General features: G+C 41.4%; 1 protein-coding gene across 1 annotated transcript; it reads right to left on the bottom strand.

Moving 5' to 3' along the window:
- Positions 1 to 1,231: 1,231 nt before the first annotated feature.
- Positions 1,232 to 18,186, bottom strand: RIC3 (RIC3 acetylcholine receptor chaperone). Its single transcript, XM_027461694.3, has 6 exons — positions 18,016 to 18,186; positions 14,314 to 14,537; positions 12,926 to 13,004; positions 11,361 to 11,454; positions 7,239 to 7,384; positions 1,232 to 6,143 (listed from the first exon to the last, which is right to left on the bottom strand). Exons 1-6 carry the CDS (start codon positions 18,146 to 18,148, stop codon positions 5,650 to 5,652), a joined length of 1,170 nt encoding a protein of 389 aa, XP_027317495.3. The 5' UTR covers positions 18,149 to 18,186; the 3' UTR covers positions 1,232 to 5,649.
- Positions 18,187 to 19,910: the final 1,724 nt, after the last annotated feature.

Genomic DNA, 19,910 nt, shown 5'->3' on the forward strand with positions numbered 1-19,910 from the left:
AAGTTCTTTATTATGCTTGCTTCTAAGCCCAGAAAAAAAAATAATTAAAAAAGAAATAATAAATTAAAGGAGTGCAGCTACAGAAAACAAAAGCGAAAAGAGGCTCCATTTACAGGTACGGAGCAGCTCCAGCATGCAAGTGAAGCAGTGATTATGTGCTGGGGAATGACAGACAGTAGGATATTTCTTGGCAGAAAATTGGCATCCTGGTTATGTTGCATTATATTATAAGAACTGTGCCCATACCAATTGTTTTCCTCCTAAACAGCTTTATTTGTGCATGGATTTCATCATGATGACATTTTTACCCATTTATTTCTGTTTAGGGCTTAATCCAAAGCCTGCTGTAACTGCAAGTTTCTCTTTAATTTCAGTTGTCTCGCCATAATGCCTTGTGTGCACATCTCTAATGCTTTCTTTTCTTTCTATATGGACTTACCTGAATTCATAGAAATTGGACATTATTGGCATGAATACTTCTGAAAGTGGATTTAGAAATGTGACCAAATTCTGCCCATACTTTGTTCATGCCAAACTGTTTGTCAGTGAAGAACCTGAGCTTTTCTATTAAATATGACACATAATTAAGAATGTCGTTATTACAACCAAACGGGGAAAAAAAAAAAAAAAAAAAGATAATAGTTGTCCATGTTTTAAGGAATAATACCAAACAACTGACCCTGCACAACAATTGGCAAAGCACATGCAAAGTTTCCCTAAGAAATAAGGTCAGTAAGAAACAAACCTCATTCAGTGGGTTAGTGTCAAATACATATAAAAAAAAAAAAAAGAAAGATAAATATTGGAGCTTTGTTAATTTTGTTAGTCTCTTAAAAGTGTAAAATTCTCTTTTTGTGGTTGAAATTAACAGTTTATATCTGTCTGTGAAGAAAAATGCAGCTTTGATTCTGAATTATTTAAACTACTAGAAGTAGAAAATGGAGGTGCTACATGGATGCTTCTGTGCCCACACAACAAAAAAGCAGTTCCATTAATTGTTTTTTATCCCCACAGTAAACACTTTCTAATTCATCCCTTTGCCTTTCTTAAATAAATCGATGATATCCAGTAACATTTGAGTATGTTATGGTCTTGTTTTCCTTTAAATTATATGGGGTTTAAAAACTGGAACACAACAAAGTTGGCAAAAATTGTCTTAATCTTGTGAACCGTGTTGTTTTTTTGTTTTTTGTTTTTTGGTTTTTTTTTTTTGGTTTTTTTTTTTTGTTTGTTTGTTTTTTTTGTTTTTTGTTGTTGTTTTTTTTTCATAAAACCTGTAACATGTTAGGACTGTTTGCACCAGATTGTCTTGTTCTTTTTTGAGTAGTTAAGTGTCTCACGTTGGTTCAGGTCTATATGGAGTCTTAGAAAAACCTGCAAGAATGTGTTTTTTGAAGTATTTTTTTAAAAAAGAAACTCTTTGGTATTCTGGAGTACATGTTTATTTACCAGGACGTACAATGACTGATTTCTTACTTTCACATAATTTACATAATTCATATAATTTCCATTATTTCTGTCATATAGTTTCCAGTGTGTGTCAATACTGAACATTGTGCAAAAATATTAAACTTGATTAGTTTGAAGCAACTATGTCTTTCCATACCCCGTGTCAGAGATACCTTAATAAATTACCTACACAGAATATGGAGGTTTTTAACATAAGGAGTTTCCAGTGTTGTTTTAGCTGAATTTTTACCTTTAATGCTAACACAAATTCCAAACAAAAATGATAACCATAAAAAGTGACGCGTCTACTGTCAGGTGTCTATTTGCTTTCTAGGAATCTGCCCCTCCCTAAAATTGGTGATGCTCCAAAGCTGATAAAAATTACCTGACTAGACCAATTTTTCCAGCTGTATTTGTACATTGGATCCTTGGTCTGTGTCATCTGACGTTGTATTACGTTTCTTTGAAATATGATATATAAAATATATATTTGATATATAAAAAACATTGCAAAATAGATCATTAATAGATCACTGATTTTTGCTGCAAAGAGTCTAATAAACTTCTTACATGTTTATCTCTTACACAAGTATTATTTAATTAATAATCTTGTTTACAGCATTTTGGGGACCAGCACTGATCTTATATTTCATAGTTTATTTTTTGATCCCATAGAACGCCTGTAATTACTTGTAACCATTAACAAATACCCAGGAATAATTAGCACTTCTGTGGTAGTGAATGTTTTATCAGATATTTAATTTGAACAGTGTGCTATTCATTTTAGCACTAATAAAAAGTACAACCACTTATGTCTGTTTTAAGAAATACTGCAGGTAGAGGAGCATGTGCTGTTAATCAGCCCAACTGCTTTCAGTGGGATTCCATCAGAGCTTCCGTATTTTTTCCTGTGTCCCAGGTTTGATCGTGTTCTGACCCGTGATTTTGATTTAATAGAATTTCTTGGCAGAATCCTAATTTTATTTAAATAAACTCTTCTTCAAATTACAACTGCTCTCTGCTAAAAATGAGCAATTAATAATTGAGAATGCTGGGCGCACTTCAGAGGTGATGCCTTTCTAAAACGCATAAATACACGCTTCTGTTTCAGGAGCTGAAGCAAAGAAAAGGAAGCATCAGATAAACAGGGGCAGTCTTAGTTTGAAGGCTCCTGGTAAGCCACGACATATCACTGCCCACATCCTAAGAGCACTTACTGGTACTCTCCGCGGGGCTGCCAAGGTAATCAAGACCTCAAGATTGAGCTGTTCAGGCTCTTTGGCACCGCACTGTCAACCTGCATTACTCTCATTTTTGCCTGTTGGTGCTGCAAAGGAATATGAAGCAATTGTCTGTCTCACGGGCATTGAAAGGAGTCCTGACAACTGGTCTCTGTGCTCGGAGGGGAACCTTTGGTTATTATCATTTTTAAATGTGGAAGGACCAAGGTCAAAAACCAGACTGGATGTAGGAGTTAAATTATTTTTTTTATTAGTTTCAAAGATTAGTATGTCACACGTCAGTTTCTTGATATTTATGCTGCCAATACAAGGATAATTTAACTACCAGGGCAAAGTGGAACAGCTCCAAAGGATGTATGAATTGGTTAGGCCACCCCTGGGGGACGGCTGAGGTTCATGGTCCTTGCTCCAGGTCAGTGTGAGGATTTATAAATGCCTCCCACTACTGTAGTGAGTGTCATTATCACAGGCCGCCTTTATCCCTAGGAGGGATATCCCTACAAGGAAAGGCTGGGACAGCCCTGAAAGTGCTTGACGAATTCCTACTGACATTTATAAACTGAGTGACCTCCAAGTCTGGAATTAATTGTTGTAGGGGCAAGTCTTCCCTTTGGCATTCCTGGTGTTTGGCCAAAGCAGCTCTCTGCTTAGCCAGGCTGTGTGTGGCAGCAGGGGCCTCACTGTCCCTCTGCTATGCTTAGAAACTGGAATTTCTTCTAGGCCGACGGGTGCCTAAAATGCTGGGGCTTTGCTATTCCTTAGTGCCTGTGGTGATCTGGCCCTTAGTTTATCGTCATCTATTCTCCTTTCAGAAAACCTCATGTCAAAATACACTGTTAAAAACTATGCTGTTTTACAAGCGTCGCTCCCTTCCTTTTTTCCAGAGGTGTTCGTGTTACCTCCCTGGCTGCTGGCTCTGCCTCTGCAGTACCCGAGTCGTTACTAAAGCAGCACTCAGCAGCCAGGTAGATACAATAAAATTTTTGGGTGTCTTCACAGTCAGCGCTGCCTCCAGGCCTGGTCAGCCTACGTGTTTAGCCAAGACAGAAACACTGCCCATCAGAGGCCACAGGTCTACTTATCCGTATCCCACATGAGTGTGCATAACCCAGCACAATGCACACAAATAGTGACTCGCTGGATATTGTCCGGAGTTGAACTGTCCTTGGGAGCAGGATTTGGATGCAGTCTGCAGGAGTTTCACAATGAACGCACTTTGGAGTGCGGACTTTGTTGTTCACAACAATTTACCACGTTTTAGCTTCTTGAAGTATGAAAACAGCTAAAAATTCTACCCTACGCTTTACGTGTAACACCGCTTTTTCACGTGTTTACAATATATTGCACAAAGTTAAATGTACAAATTGAAAGGAAGCAATGACTTTTTAAAATTTCATATACCTTTATAAGCTGTTGGCATTTGAAGCACGACATGAGCACATATTTATATAGACAGGTAAAATCTTCTAAGTCCGTATTTCTGTGAGCTGCAGCAGAGTTAAGATAGCAATTATCAATTGCTATTCTCACCTGCAGAGATTCTGGCTTGGACAGAAGCGCTGCACTCATGGGTGTTGTGAAGGCCCAGCAGGGATTCCCAGCGACACGAGCTCAGCTCAGAGACAGGGCTCGAACTACTGACACAGTGAAGAGAGAAGGACAGTGTTGAGGGGCTCCAGGAAACAAAAAATAAAAGTTGGTCTACAGAATGATTTTAAAAGACATACACTCCTAGTAAAACAGAGTACTCAATATATTTCCTCTATTTTCAGTCTTCCATTACTATGAACATATTTTTGGTCTTTATTCCTTAATTCTCTAAGCAGGAATTCTTTACGAATAAGATACTACGATGTAGACATCAGGCCACAGTTGTCACCTGGAAAACAAATCAGTGCTAACAAAACCAAAAGAGATGCCTCAAAGGCAGACATCCACCGAACAACAAACCCAATCTGAGTGTGCAGGGCAAAATGCTTTTTTTATACTCCAGATACGCCCTGGTGATCTGAGGATACAGCTGGCACATAGTGGTACACGTGGTACACGTGTGTTTTGTTAAACGTAGATATGCGCGGATTCAAATGAGCCGCTCAGTGTACTTCCAGTACTTCCAAAGTTCAAGAGCAAATCACCAGGGATATTTTAAATGTTCTACAACACGATGCACGGGCTGATTCCTGTGCCCTTCTGGGAGTTTCAGCAAGTCATTTCACCATGGCTATGGCGAAGACAAAGAAAACACATTATGCTTCAGTCTTGCTTATGCTTTTCTTGGGACGCGAAAAAGGTTACGCTACTGGTCTTACAGCATTAAATAAACTGGGAAATGGGCTGTGGGTTGTGGTAGCATTTAAGTTTTATAAATTGTAGTAACAGCAGTTTCTTGGGCTTCCAGCAGCAATGACGCAGTGGAGAAAGAACGACTTGTGTGACTATGGTCTGTTTTGCTGATCGGTTAAGAGTAAGAAGGCATACTTTCTCCTCCAGCTTCATGATCATCTCTTAACTATATCTGAATTTGATTCATTTCCATAATGGGTAACACCAAAAAAAAAAGAGATTTTTTTTTTAGGAAAAAGACATCTGATTTACTCTTGGCAAAACAAACAAACAAACAAACAAAAAACACAAACCCTGCTTGTTCAGAAATCAGAAATAAATAAAAAAAAAACAAAACAAAACACACAAATATAGGAATGGAATAATCTTCTTCGAGGTATCAGTTTCCAAAAGGAAGGACAAAGTGCTCCTGGCAAGGTAGTGATAAGTTGACATGACTGCATGAAAAAGGGTGTTGGCTTGCAGTTGGGGTGGATGATGTGATTGTTACTGTGGGAATCGAATTCGTACACAGAGATGAATAAAGAATTCTCTTCTTCAGAAGCAAAAATCACACAAACTGACAGTTTATGACCTTTAGTGTCACCACCCGGATGACATTCACATATTGTCACTGTTACTCATGTCCTTTTGTGTTGCGCTTTCTCAGCATGCCTGTTTCACCTGAACCGCCAGCTTTTTGCTTTTTCAGTGCTGCATTTTCATTGTCAGACTCCATGAACAGGTCCTCTGAGGCTGGCTCTTCTGCTTCACTGCAGCTCTCCGAGTGGAATACAGCATTCTCCGCTATAACAGCAGGATCCTCCTCCTCCTCGTAGCAGTAACAACACTCCTCAGTGCTCTGGCTGTCATGATGGTCCCTCTCCTCTTCACCGATGCCAGTTCCCTCATCCTTTTTCTGCGTTAAATCGTGGCTGTCCCTCCCCATGGTGAGGCCAGAGAGTAGGGTTTCATTGCACAGGTAATCCTCATCTTCCATGCCCTCCATTCTTTCGGCCAGTTCTTCTGCAGAGGGCTGGCTGAGATCGGGATAATCTACCAGGATTGTTTCCCGCTTGCGCTTGAAGCAATCGGAATGATCATAGATGGGATAGGTCTCTTCTGGGTAACCTTAGGAATAAAGTGACGTGGTTTGAAACGTTAACAGAGTTTTAAAATAGTACTGATTTCAGTGATGGAGGCCAAAGTGTTATAACAATTGTTTTTAGCACTGACAGTATAAGTGGCATTATAAGTGGCATCTATTTAATTGCATGGCAAGAATGTGCGAAACGTGACTCCTTGGAAGATGATGACAAAACCCCACTGACTTTTAGGGAGCCAGGATTTCAACCCGGTTTTTCAGGAATGACTATCTGAGCTTTGCTGAAAGCTGTGGCAGCTAATAGGTGAAAATTGTGTTTTAGATCTTTAAATATATTCTTTTTTTGTTGTTTTTCCTGTCTACAGATTTTTAAGACTTTTGCAATAAATGGCATATTATTTATAAAGTTGGAAACCAGATATGAGTCAATGCCTTTGTGCATTTCATTTTATAGAATGGATCACGAACTTGATTTAAGAAAACAGCGCTTGAGGCAGCTGTTTATGCTTTATACTTTGAATCATTTTTGAAAGCTTCCTAAGGAGCACAGAATTAAGTCTGCATAAAGATGCATTTAGAATTCGGAAAGCAAACAGCTCAGCTAGGATGTCTTGAAAACACATTCATGTGACAAGTAAACAGCAAGGAACAGAAAGGACGTTACAATGAGGAATCTTTAAAAGACAGGCTTCCTGGAGGTGACTTTTACAATACTGGAGCAAACAAATCGAAAATAAAAATTGTAAGTTCTCCAAAACATATTGGTTCAAATTTCCAAGGGTTTTAGGATTTTCTGTGAAATCTATCAAATAAAGGGAAAGATAAACCCACAGCAGCCAAGACTCAGCAGCAAATGAAGCATATGTGAATATTCACATGCCACTTTTGGCAGCAGACAGTGTAGTCTTTACACTAAAGAAAATGCTGGCTGACTCAGAAGCTTTTTTTTTTGCTTTTTTCTATCGTGGTTGGGAAAACAAATCACCTCTTGCAAAGTTCTGAGAACTTTCTGAATAGGAAGAATGAAGTTAGATTTTGAAAGGATTTTGGATTTAAAGTAAAAAAGTAAAATTTGCTCAGTTTTTCTCATCAGGGTGGTGGTTAGAAAGCCTCTTGCTTACCTTCCCAGTCCTCCATGTAAGGAGCTTCTTCAGCTTCTTTCTCCGGAGAGGTGCCATCTACGAATTTGCCTTCTTTCATCACTCTAGTAATTTCTCGCAGTTGCTGAAGCAACCTTTTTTCCTGCTCTGTTGTAACATTTTGGGTCCTGGTAGAAAACATCAGACAACAGAATTCAGACCGCTGTTATTCAGCCTGGAGAAGAGAAGGCCTTGGGGGCACCTTACAGGGGCCTGCCAGTGCTTATAGGGGGCCTGCAGGAAAGCTGGGACTCCCTGACTCTTTATCAGGGAGTGCCGTGGTAGGACAAGGGTGAATGGTTTTAAACTAAAAGAGGGTAGATTCAGATAAGTGACTTGGAAGAAATTATTCAAGAGTTATGATACAGAAGACACTACAGAAATTCCTGGTCTTTAAGTGAGAATTAGAGACCTGAGTCCTGTCTGAAGCGTTGTAGGAAAATGTAAATCAGAACCTAGGCAACATTTTAAATAAAATCATAGAATGTGGGCCTAATCAAAATGTCTCACACAAACATTAGTCTGAAGAGTCTAACGCTGCCCTAATTATGACCATTAAAGGGATTAAATTTGCAAGGCCTCATTGAGAAATAAGCCAGTTGTTACAGATAGACCCAAAGATTAGATAGACGTTATATCAAACAGATTCAACAATAATGCCTGTTTTGGAGGAGCAGGTTTAAAAATGCTAAGAGTGTGTTACACTTAGTTTTAACTTGCCCTTAAGAATCAGAGGGAGGTTTTTTATCAGATTAAAAGCAAAGTATAATTTTGACTGGTTTTACACAGATGATTCTAGTGATTACTACGAGTCATAACAAAGTGATTCCAAAATGATAGGTAATACAATCACTGTTATAACAAAATGAGTCCAACAGGTAAGATTATGTAGTTATTACATCCTGTTTTCACTGAAAAACAAAAGTCTCATGAAAATCTTACAGGAAAAAAAAAGATTTGGAGGGTGGTAGGCCTGAGCTCTCCCAAGCCCTCAGGAGGTTACAGTACGAAAGATCAGTGGCTGTACTTTGGGGAGAAAATGATTCTGACTGTTTTGCTTGTTTCATCTTGTGTTTCATGTTGTTCTTGAGAGGGTGTTTGATCTCTCTGTAAGTACTAACTCAAGCCCATCATGGAACCGAGACATTGCTCGGGCTCTCTTCTGAATCCTGCTGTGTTTTAGGCAGGATCCATATAGCCCCTACAGGGGGAGTTCAGAGGGGCTGGCTCTGGACACGCACAGTGTTGAGCTGTAGGTAGTATGTGAGGGTGGGCAGATGATTTCTGATGATCTCCAGACCAGACAGATAATCTCCAAGATGATTTTATCTAGAGTAGACAGCTGCTTAGTGAATCTTAGGGGTTAGATGGGGAGGTGGACATGGAAACTGATAAATGATTTTGGATTTAGGTACAAATTTCTATGTAAACCTTGTGTCAGGTGCCAAAATTCTCATAAAGTTGAAAAACTGCAGCATCCATATTCAGTTTTTCCTCTTGTTAGAATAGAGCAGCACCTTAACAGGTATTCATGCTACTCTGCATACACAGGAATGATGATGACACACAATAGTTACTCCGCTGGAGACAGCAGTGCCATTCTGGTTTAAAACCAAAGACATTAGCATCGTGCTGCTGGTTTGTGCAGTGGTGATCCACGTGTGGAGCATGGGCTGGTTTTTGTGCAGTCCCACCCACCCTTGTCTGGTAACAGACTGTAGCTCGAGAGCCGGCTCTCTTGTATCACTAGCAGCTATCCAGATATTTGAGGCAGAGCAAGGCTGAAATGCCAGAAATCTGGTTCTTGCCACCTCTCCGTGCTTCCCCCGAGGGGGTTGCCTCCCAGTTTGTGAAGATGACGCAGTCCCAGCGCTATGTGGAGGCTGCCCTGAGTCCCATCAAGGTGTGTGGCAGTTTCTGGCGCAGAACAAGCAGCGGTGTGAGATGGCATCTTCCCAAAAGCCTGGGTTATGCAGATGAAGAATCTGAGATGTGAATTAACTGGCACATGAAAAGAACTGGTTTCATCAGCTAGCTGCCTTTGACAGAAGCTGTAATAGAACTGCCAAACTTATCCTCCTTTCCTAGACAAAAGTGTATGTAATTTGAATATATATCACCTGCATAAAGACAGACAGATCTGTCTGTTTAGCACTAGCTCAAATAATAGGCTCAATCAATGCAGCTGCCTAACAGTGGCATTTCGTGCAGGAATTCGTAACGAGCTGGATATTCCCATCAGAATGCCCTGCTTTCTTTCTGCAACACAAGGTCTCTGTGAGTACGTCACAGCTCCATTCCGACTCCTTGCTTAAGAGAAGAATTTCCCTGTAGATAGGGAAAACCAAAGCCCGTGCGATATCTCTACTTCAGTTGAAGTCTTCAGGAACTGGAGGATGCTGGCAACGTGTAAGACATCTGGCTGCCTGCATACAGGAGATTTACCAGGATACAACGGACTCTTAAAAACTAACAGGACAGATGCACAACGTTTACAGCTTAAGAAAAGGCCATTGTTTTTGCCCTTTGTATCTCCAGCAAAGCTGTTTTCATAGTGTCAGTGCTTACACTGAATCCCAAAGTACTCACTAGCAGGTAAAGTTCTCTTATTCTTACACTGAAACAGAGCATTTCCTATGGAGCTCTTATGACTGTAGTGAATATCCATAATCTAAGGTGCTGTCTCAGACATGTCAACTGTTTCATGGGTTTTTGTTTTTTCTTTCTTCATGATCTTAAAATAATCATTATTAAAATGCACTATATTGCATTTTAAAATTGCACCCAAAATTGCATCCTACAGAATACGATCTTTCTCTCTCAAAAGCTTCAAAGCTTGGCTGTATTTGAAAAACAGCTCCATTTAGAGGTGCTTTCCCCCCTCTTTTAAAGGGAGGCTATACACAAAATTCACTATTAGGTTCGGTTTCTGATTTTCCCTGAGTTCTCTAGATCCGTGTATATAAATAGTTCGGGTGAACAAAGAAGGGAAGTTCTACTAAATAAAGGCTCTCAGCCAACTGCACTGAGAGGAACAAATACTGGATCAGGCCCTAAACCCATTTTATCAGTAAAAAATGTCCTATACTGAGCTATATGCCCCTATATCTGGGCAGAACATAAGCCTTTCTGGCAGCTTAAAGGTAAGCATAAAGCCCTGCATTAGCATTTCAAAACAGAGCTCAGTAAGGATAGTGGAAACAGTGTCCTTGTGTTTCACTTGCTGGTTTAGGGGTACTCCCACTGCAACTTTGCCTAAACCAGGCAAGTTTGGCACCTCGCCGTGCTGAAATGACTACAGCCACAACAGAGCTCAAGGTGCAACGTGGACAAAACTACGTGCTCACGGAGGTCATTTTTTGAAGCAAAATGGATATAACGTACAAGTTCAGCACAGAATTGTTTCTACAGAGTGGTTTAAAATAGAGGCACTGACTGATCCAAAGAACGTGGTCAATTTGCTCTCAGTGTTTCTTTATAATGTTGACTAGTGATCTCAGATTTATGGCAAAGAATAAACAAATGTTTAAATCCCGATTTTACAACTCTTCTGTATTTCTAAGGAAATGCATGGATTTACTGGTTATGAAGTCAGGTTATTACACAATTCTGACCCTAAACAAATATTTTATGGAGATATTAACAGACATTTACATAGATTATCACATCATTTCTATTTATAAAAAAAAAATAGTAATGAATTGCACTGGAAAATACCCTAAAACAAATGGCTCTCTTGGGAATCATTCAGAAAATTACATTGGCCAGATAAAACAGGTTGTTTTTTGCACCTCAAATACAGACATTTCATTTTCTGTTTAGACGTAGCTATCATTATTTTCCAAATACTGCAGTATACAAAAGTGGGAGGAGAGAGATGGTTGCTCTTCTGCTTAAGGAAAGTCTAGTTGGAAAGAATGATTTATTACAAATATAGGCCCTGAACAGAGAAAGACTGCTGAACAAAAATGCATGATGTTTAAAATCAATTTTCTACAGTTTGAAGCAGAAATAATAATGCTATTTTAATATAGTCAATGTAAGAAAGTTCAATTTTAAGTCAGGGAAGAATTGTACCTTAATACGCTGTATTTTGAAACATACCTTTCACAGTTAGGGCCTACTCTGTTGATTAATTTTTCCATAGCTTCTTCGGTCTCTCTCAGTTTTTCCTGGAGCTGGGTGAGCTCATAGTCAGCTGTAAAACAAAGAAAGTCCCAAGATCTGTCAGTAGGAGCTTTCAAAATGTACATGTATATATATTTTTTTTTTCTAAGGCAACCAAAGGTAGGTCAGCTATGTGGTGCAAAATCAATGTAAATGGTGAAAATCCTGTTGCTGAGATGCCATTGTTACTGGCTGCAAAACAAATGCTGGGTAGGTTAACTATTCAGATGCTACAGACACACCTAGTTAAGCAGCACAAAGGCACAGTGAACCTCTGACATAGCAGCAATGGAGAAAACCATCCACAAACATCCTGATTTTGCAGAGATCTTTGTTCTGCAGAGAATGCGGTTATTATTTTGGATTCCAAAGACTTTAAAAATAGGTGAAGGGAACTTGGCAAAGAGAAAGGAAATTACTCTGTCCAAGTAACTAAGTAGTGACTGTCTTAGGTTCCTAGTCTAGCAATGGGTTCCCTGCTCTGCTGCTGACTGCAGCGAATGCTTCTGGAATACAAATGAAGAGCTCTAGAAAAAGGCAGAACCGCTTTCATCACTAGTTCTCTGAGCTGTCATGGTGGTAAATGTTTAACCTACTGCACAGCTAGTTTCTCTTACCAAGCATTAGAGAAAAAATTACAGTTGCTGTTGCTAATTGCACAAAATTGGCAGGCACGTTGCAGTACAAGCACACTGAAAATACAATGCATAGTACTGAGTGTGTTAGGTATTGCTAATACACACCTTCATGTCAAGATAATTACAGCTATGTTAAGAGCATTACCTTGCTGCTAGCACTTTCTATAAAACCTGAAGTGCTTTTCTTTCCTATCACAATTTAGCCAGCTAAACACAACACATTTAAATACCAATACGGTAACTAATACAATCTTTAAAAGTAAGTTTATTAATTTATCTAATAAATGCCTACAAATCGATAAATCTCTTAACTCAGTGATGTTTAGCTAAAATCACAGTAACATTTCAGATACTGTCTGCTTTCTTTACGTTGTGCTCATCAAAACTTTGAACATTGCAAACAGGAAATTAAAAAATGGGGACAAGCCTGCTGATGGCTAAGAATTTATAAATTAAAAAAAGTAATAATGAAGCTAGCTTTTAACAATATCTTTATGTACTGTTACTAGAATATTACAGATTATAGAATAATTACAGATGGACATCCTATTGGCCATTTGTTAATTATAAGTTATATTCGCTTTTCAACAAATAGGTGCAGTTAATTCAGAAAACCTCATGAAAACACATTGCTTCCAAGGGGGCTTCCAAGCTACTATTGTATATTCTCATTAGCAAAATAAGATTAGAACGTAATGGTGCAGTAATTCACTTTAACACTTGTTCCTTCCAGCACAGAGTCCTGGCTTGCTGCTAACACAGTGCAACAGCAGCTTTACAATGTGTCCAGAATGTGAAGACCCCAGTGAGACTGTGACTCTACAGTGAACAGCTACTCAGATACAACTTAGAAATAGCACTTACTGATTTTCCTCTTCATGTTTCCAGGTGCAGCAGTAGGGCATTTCCGTTCTCCAGCTGTAGTTTTTCCCTTGGAAGCCAGCTGATAAGTGAAAAAAGTTGACCCCTGTATGAGTTACAGCAATAGCAATATGCAAGGCCCCAAGGCAAAAGAGTAAAGAAAAGGATAGAAAGCTAAAATTCTGCTAGGAACTAATCACAGAATAATATCCCCAGCAGCAAAAACAGGCAACTGTGAATGAGGCCTAGAATCTTCCCATCTGAAAACTCCTAACAGATACTCGGAATATGTTACCTGAGGTTACCTGGAATTTTATATTGAAACATAATGAAAGTATAACTCACTAATAATAATTTTAGAACATTTATCTGTAACATCAAATGGCCTGATCTTGTAATTATTCTGTGTATAGGAGGGAAGAAATTATTATTCTGAAATAATGGTGAAAGAAAGTGAAAGGTTCTGAAGGACTTATACGCGACCCCACTTGTCTCTCTTGCAACGTTTTCTGCCATCTATTCCTTACCAACTTTGTACTTGCAGGAAATGTGGCTCTATACTGCTGGCTCTGTATAGAAGCTGCAGGCTCCCTATTTTTTTCCTTTTCTCTCTATTTGATCAGTTTACCCAATTTACCATGTTTCCTTGAGTCAGCCTGGGACTCTTTCTCTCCAGAGCAGGCTCAACTATTTGGACACTGGTCAGTCTGCCTTAAGCCCCAGCTCAAACAGGGAAAAAAAAATAAAAATCTGCAAGAGCTTGTCCCTTTCTCCTTTCTTCCACAGCAGCTCTCTGTAATCACCTACATGTATGTCACATCTGTGCCACAGAAAGCTAGAAGTTGACAATACGTGTGAAATATTTGAGTGGGACTTGGGCTGTATGTTTATTCCTCAGCCAGCTCCTTGCTGGTTCCAGTGGTCACAGCAACCTTACAAACTCCCCCTTTCCACCAACATGGTGCTTTTTTTCCACAAGGTATCCCATAATGGTCCTCCATCTCCCCCACTTTAAATGCATAACAAAATTCATGACATATACAGTATAAAGAATGTGTAATAATACATGATATAAAAGAATACTATTTGTGTATTCAAAATCAATCTAACATAAGAAAAGACGTCTGCATTTTCCAGTAGGAAAAATAAATCCTTTAAAATTTTCACAGCTCAGAGGCCAACACAGGATCACAGCAACCCTTTGCTGCACTCAGTTACAGTATTTAAATGGCAAAAAGCACAGGATACTCCAATCTTTCAAGTACCAGTCAAAGGTCCAGCTTAAACATTTTTTCTTGAGCAAAGCTGAGATGAAATCTGGTACAGAAATGGGACTAACATTTTTTTTTTAGTTTATATATCCTTGACTTTTCAATGTATGTTGCTCTTACCTTAAATAAAATGTACAAGATATATAAGAAGATGCCAAATCCATATATAGGGATAATTTGCCCCACAAGACCTCTCCCAGTTCCACCAGCACTTCCGCCACCACCTCCACCGGCCTTGGCTTTGGCAACTGCTTCAGCGAGGTGAGACCTTGGAAAATGAGGGGTAGCTCGGCTGTCGGGGGTGGCCTGGTAATGCATCCTGGGTGGAAAGCGACCAGGCTTCCCTGAAAAAAAAAAACACGAAACAAAACAGAAACACAGCAATTATTTTTCTACTAATAATTTTCACCCGTTTACACGCAGCCTAAAACTGGAGCAGGTACAGCTGGTCTCTCTTCTCTAATTTTAAATGCACCACTGCTGATGAAAAAGGCAACCCACTGGACCATTACTAAGTCTGTAGAGTCAGTCCTCAGTCATTTACTATGTGCTAGAAGTTAGGTGAGCACAATTAATCTGTTGATTTTAGGAAGAGAAGAAGCTGGCACGGCAATTAACAAAGCACAGAGTTTACCAAGCATATGTACCTGTCCAAAGACACCGCGGATCACCACCCCTAGCAGGGTGACCACCAACATTTGTACTTCTGCTCCTCTGCTCAAAAAATCACCACAACAGCCTGTTTTCTTTTTTCTTCTTTTTTTTTTTTTTTCACTAGGATGCAAAGGTGTGCTAACGCATAAACCCAGCTGCAGTACTGATACGTGACTGCAGTTCTAGCCCAGTACAGATTTTCAGCTATTGTTGTTAAAATTGGCTTCACTCAACACAGAGGTGGCAGAATCTCACTGAAGCTCACACAGTTATTAAATCTCCTCGCTGCCACCAGTTCACCAATTTTTCTCCGAAATTCACAATGTTACTGCCCGCTGTACTTGACATCCTGCTCTCCACCTCTGTCCACTAAGGGGGCAGAAGTGAGCCCGTGGCCACGCTGCCCCAGGCCAGCTGCTGAGTGGCCACCCCTGCCAGGAAAGCAGAAAGCAGGTCTGGAACCACGCAGAAAATAACCAGCTAACCCCTGGAAGCACCCGGCTGCAGGTACCTTTATTGGAAGCGAGACAACAGAAGATTAGATTAAATTAGCATTTGCTCTTGCTAGGAAACACCATCACAGCTAAATTCCCGAGCACAGAAAATTACAGGAAACATATTAGGAAGCTGTATCAATAATTTGTGAAGGCCTGCTACTAAAACATTTTTCTTGTAGGTGATGACATGGATTTTTTGACTGCTGTAGGCTTTAATGACACTGAGCAGGAATGCCCCTCCGACCAAAAATGCTCTCAGGCGAGCTCAGGCTTAACTTTGAGGAAGCTGTTATTGAGCATTTTAATTTAGTGAATTATTCAAGGCCTGTGATGGAAATAAGAGCATCTTATTTACAAGAAAGTCCCATTGCTACAGTAGCAATGTCATGTAGGCCTTTGTAAAGCATTTTACATTCGTGCAGCCATTCTTTATTAATTAAAAAGAAAGGGAAGAGCACAGAAAACAACCGGCAAAGGTGAAGCTGTATTTAAAGGGATTCGTTTTCTCATTTTTCATGAGGCCTCCCTTCTGCTTTAAAAGATTCAATTCAGCCAAAAATAATCAGGCCAAGGAGACACGCGCAAGTCATTTCGTTATCCAAGGAATGTTGGAGTTTCACGGCTTCTGGTGCTAAACTTCCCCTGTTGAGCCCACACAAACAGCAGAGGCAAGTCAGATGTGCAGAACAGCTGTCAAATACATGGTACATAAATGGAAACGTGGAGAGATGTGGATGCCACTGTCCATTAAACAGCCTAACTGGTGCTATTTAAAAAAAATACCCTAACACGCTGGTAGGTGATGTTTGTCCAGATTCTGCATTTCCAGGGAAGGCACAAACCACTCCCAGATGGAGAGGGTGGCACACCCTTCATCGAAAAAATCAAGCGACGCCTCCATCTGACCACAGACAGGCACGTGTTAGGTGCTTGTGTGCTGAGTGAATGAAAAAGCAACCTCTTTTTCAGACCGTCGTGGGAATTCAAATTGAAAGAGCTGCTGTGAGAACCAAAACTCAAGAGTTTTATACATTTTTCTCCTGTGCTCTGCTGGACTTTATTTGAAGAAGAGACGGGCTCGAAGCAAAGCTCATGCTAAGCAGGACATGCGAGATTTCCCTCTGACAACCAGCAAGGTGTTAACACTGAATTCTCCATCTTGGGCTTCAAAAAATAAAAAAAAAAATAAAAAAATCTTTTGCTCTTAGCAGCCTATTTTCATAAAACTTTCTGTCAAAGAGATGACTTGGGTAAAGGGTTCTCAGGCTGGAAATATTAACAGATGGAAAGACACATGGACTCCACGATCTTCTTAATTATCTTCCCTACACTAGAAGTATCTGCCTTCTAGATATTCTTGTATAGCCTACGTGTTTGGTATGATAGTTTAGAATAATTTATAAAGAAATGTTTTCTCCACAGTTAACCTATTCTTTTTCAAGACAATGTCACACTGGTGCTTTTCTTTAACACCTTCTAATTCCCCAAACAATTAGTCCTTTTTATAACACTACAAACTCACATCCAGTTTGTTGTTGAGATCACTCCATTTCTATTAAAAACTATCACCAGACCCGTATTTTAGATTTATTTTCCGCATGTAGTCATTTGCGTTTTTCTGTTCTGACTCTTTTTTTATAAATGAATACTTCTGAACCTGGCAGTGTGACATCAGGATGAGCCGGACAAACATCGTGCATTCCTGCTCTTTCGCTGGCATTTACCAAACGGCTCTAGCTGCGTTCCTAGAAATCACAGCGTTAGAAACCTGCTCAAAAAAGGTCAGGAAGAATGATTTTATAAATAATTTTGGAACGCTTACTTTGTATCACCACACAGCTGTTTTTAAGGGGCACAGTCAAAAGCTTTAACATTTTCATAAGAGTTTTGCAGGCGGAGGTGAAGGAGGAAAGCACACAGACCACCCAAAACGGGGCCATCTCACTTTCCTTCACGTAAGGACACCTGCCAGCAGCCAAAGTGTGCCCTGCACAACTCCCAGCTGGGCAAAGGAGCCGCCTGAGGCCCTGTGTGCTTTCCTTGTAGGAGCTTTATTCTTTGTGACAGTGCAAACTGACCGCAGGTCTGGTGCCGTCGTCTGTAAGGCTTTGTGAACTGCCAACGTGGTTGTACGAAACGCATGACATCTATGTACGAGGGCTGACATTAGAAGCGCTTTTAAAACCGGTGGCAGCTTGTTTTTCAGAGGATTTTGGACACCTTCAGAGCTGAGGCCATGCAAGCGGGAGGACGGGGGGCACACTGACCACAGGAGCATGGCGCATGGACACGGCGTCTGGGGCACGGCACTGGGAAACTAAGCAATGAGGATATGAGGATGGTTTCACCGAGCTTTTATTTCTTACGAAAACCCCGGCAGCGCTCCAGCAACAGAAGGATGAAGCCTTGAAACGAAACACCGCAGGGAAACGTTGGCTTTCGGCAACGCTGGCAGCACGCTGAGGGAGAGGAGACACAAAACACGACCCCAACACCGCGAACAACCTGCTGCGAGAGAGAAGGGCCGAGAAAACCGGGGGCAGGCCCGGGAGAGGCACGAAACGTTGAGCCCCGCTCGGCTCCCTCAGCGGGCGGCCCCTCAGCCCCGGGCAGCCCCGGGTAGCCGCCGGCAGCCCCGTCCTCGCCCCGGCGGCCCTCCGCGGGCTCTTACCGTCGGGCGGCGCGGCCCCGGGCTCCGTCCTCCCGCCGCCCTTTGGCAGCAGGGCCCTCGGCAGCAGGAGGGAGGCGCAGAGCACCAGGCACGACACGGCCGCCACCCGCCCGCAGCCCGCCGCCGGCGCCATGGCGGCCCTGAGGCGGCCGCGGGGCTCCGCGCAGGCGCCGTTGGCCGCGCGTGCGCTGGGCGGGAGGCTGAGGGGAGGCGGCGAACTACGCGCTTCCCATAGGGAAAAACAACCCCAAAGAAGCATAAAACGAATAAAAGAACCTTACGCTGCCCCTTTTTTCCTCCCCCCGAGGTTTTTTTGCAGCGCCTGTGCGGGTGGAAGTGAAGGGAGGAAGGAGCCCGCAGCCCTCTGTGGTATCCCAGCAGAGCGGTGGGCGCTGCCCCAACAGGCTGTAAATGGGTGTCCCTGCTCCTGCAGTAGGGCTGCTGCTGTTATTAGGGCTGTTGGGCTCCTAGGGTTAGAAAAAAGTCATACCAGAAATAGCCTTTCTAGGCCCCGAGCAGCTTGGGTTCCCCAGATGGGCTCATCCACCTTGGAGCACAAAGGGTGGGTGTGGGAAAGTCCAGAACGTATTTAAAATTACTTCAGTGTGCTACAACTATCCTCTGAAATTTAAAAATTACAGTTTCAAGAGAGAGCTCGGAATTTGCATGTTGTCAGTGCATTTGTTTAGGTGGCTGCGGCACAAAGTCATCCTGAAACCACCTTCCCACTGTACCGAGAATAAAAGATCAAAGCAAAGAGGGAAGTTCATTGTTTGTACTCGTTCATTTTCACCGACTTTAGCAAAAAACTGCCAGTCATGTCAAATTAAATTATATGGTTTTGTATTTCCATTATATTTATATTACAGTATATTACTGTAGTTGAATTAGACTATTTTCCATGGGGCCTGGGCTGTGACTACCGAATTTAACTCACTTTACGCAAGAGTTCCCCTTAATTAGACTTGAGCTGGGAAAAGAATTACTTTGACTAGCACTGCAGACTACTACAGCAGCAGAATACCACAGGCTCTTAAATTACTACAGAAGAGATATCCACTGTCTGGACAGCTGGAACTGGACTGACGATTCCAGTAATTGTTCTTATTGAATACCTCAGCCCTAGGGACGTGGCAGCCCTTGGCCACGTTCCCACCAGCCATTATCGGATTAACCTGGCTGGACCGTCTCCTTACACAGTTCCTTTGCCCATCACTCATTCACCAGCTCTCGGGTTCCTCACAGGAGTACTTCTGGCACTCGTCACCACTGCTCCCGAAAATAAGAGTTGTGGGTACCATCTGTTCAGTGTCCAATTAGGTCTCTCTCCTAAACTTTCCACCAGCTCTTGATGCCTGATGTGGCAAAGTTAGCAGGTAGGAGCATCAAAACGAGCCTCGCCCTGACCAGAAATGTGGTTGAATCCACTAAAAACAAATAATTCACTCAATCTGTTGTCGTTGTTCTCTGGTTACCACCAGGGAGAACATGACTGGCCTGTCAGAGCACTCGTGGATCACTTCTGTTTCCATTTTAACTCTTGGGAAGCACAAAAAGGACAGAGAACAACTAAGAGAGCAGCAGAACCACTGGAGTCTTTTAGGCCTCAAAGAGTGATTTCACCATAGAAATGCTGTGAGTGTTGTCAAGGCAGTTGATCCAAAACAATGATGTTTGGAGGCTTCTTCGGTGATGAGGTCTGGATGAAGTAGATTGCCCTGCCTTGTTCCTAGGAAGGTCACTGGAAGAAAGAAACACTTATAGCTGTTTCTGAGCGTTTTCCCCATGCCATTCAAAACCAAGGAAGAATAGAGAGATCAATGCTTGAACACTAACTTTCCACATGTAATCACCAGCTTTCTAACGTCAGTATGGCAGCCGGTCCATGGCCCCTC

This window comes from Anas platyrhynchos, chromosome 5 (genome assembly GCF_047663525.1).
Source record: "Anas platyrhynchos isolate ZD024472 breed Pekin duck chromosome 5, IASCAAS_PekinDuck_T2T, whole genome shotgun sequence".
In the NCBI taxonomy this organism is placed as follows: Eukaryota; Metazoa; Chordata; class Aves; order Anseriformes; family Anatidae; genus Anas; species Anas platyrhynchos.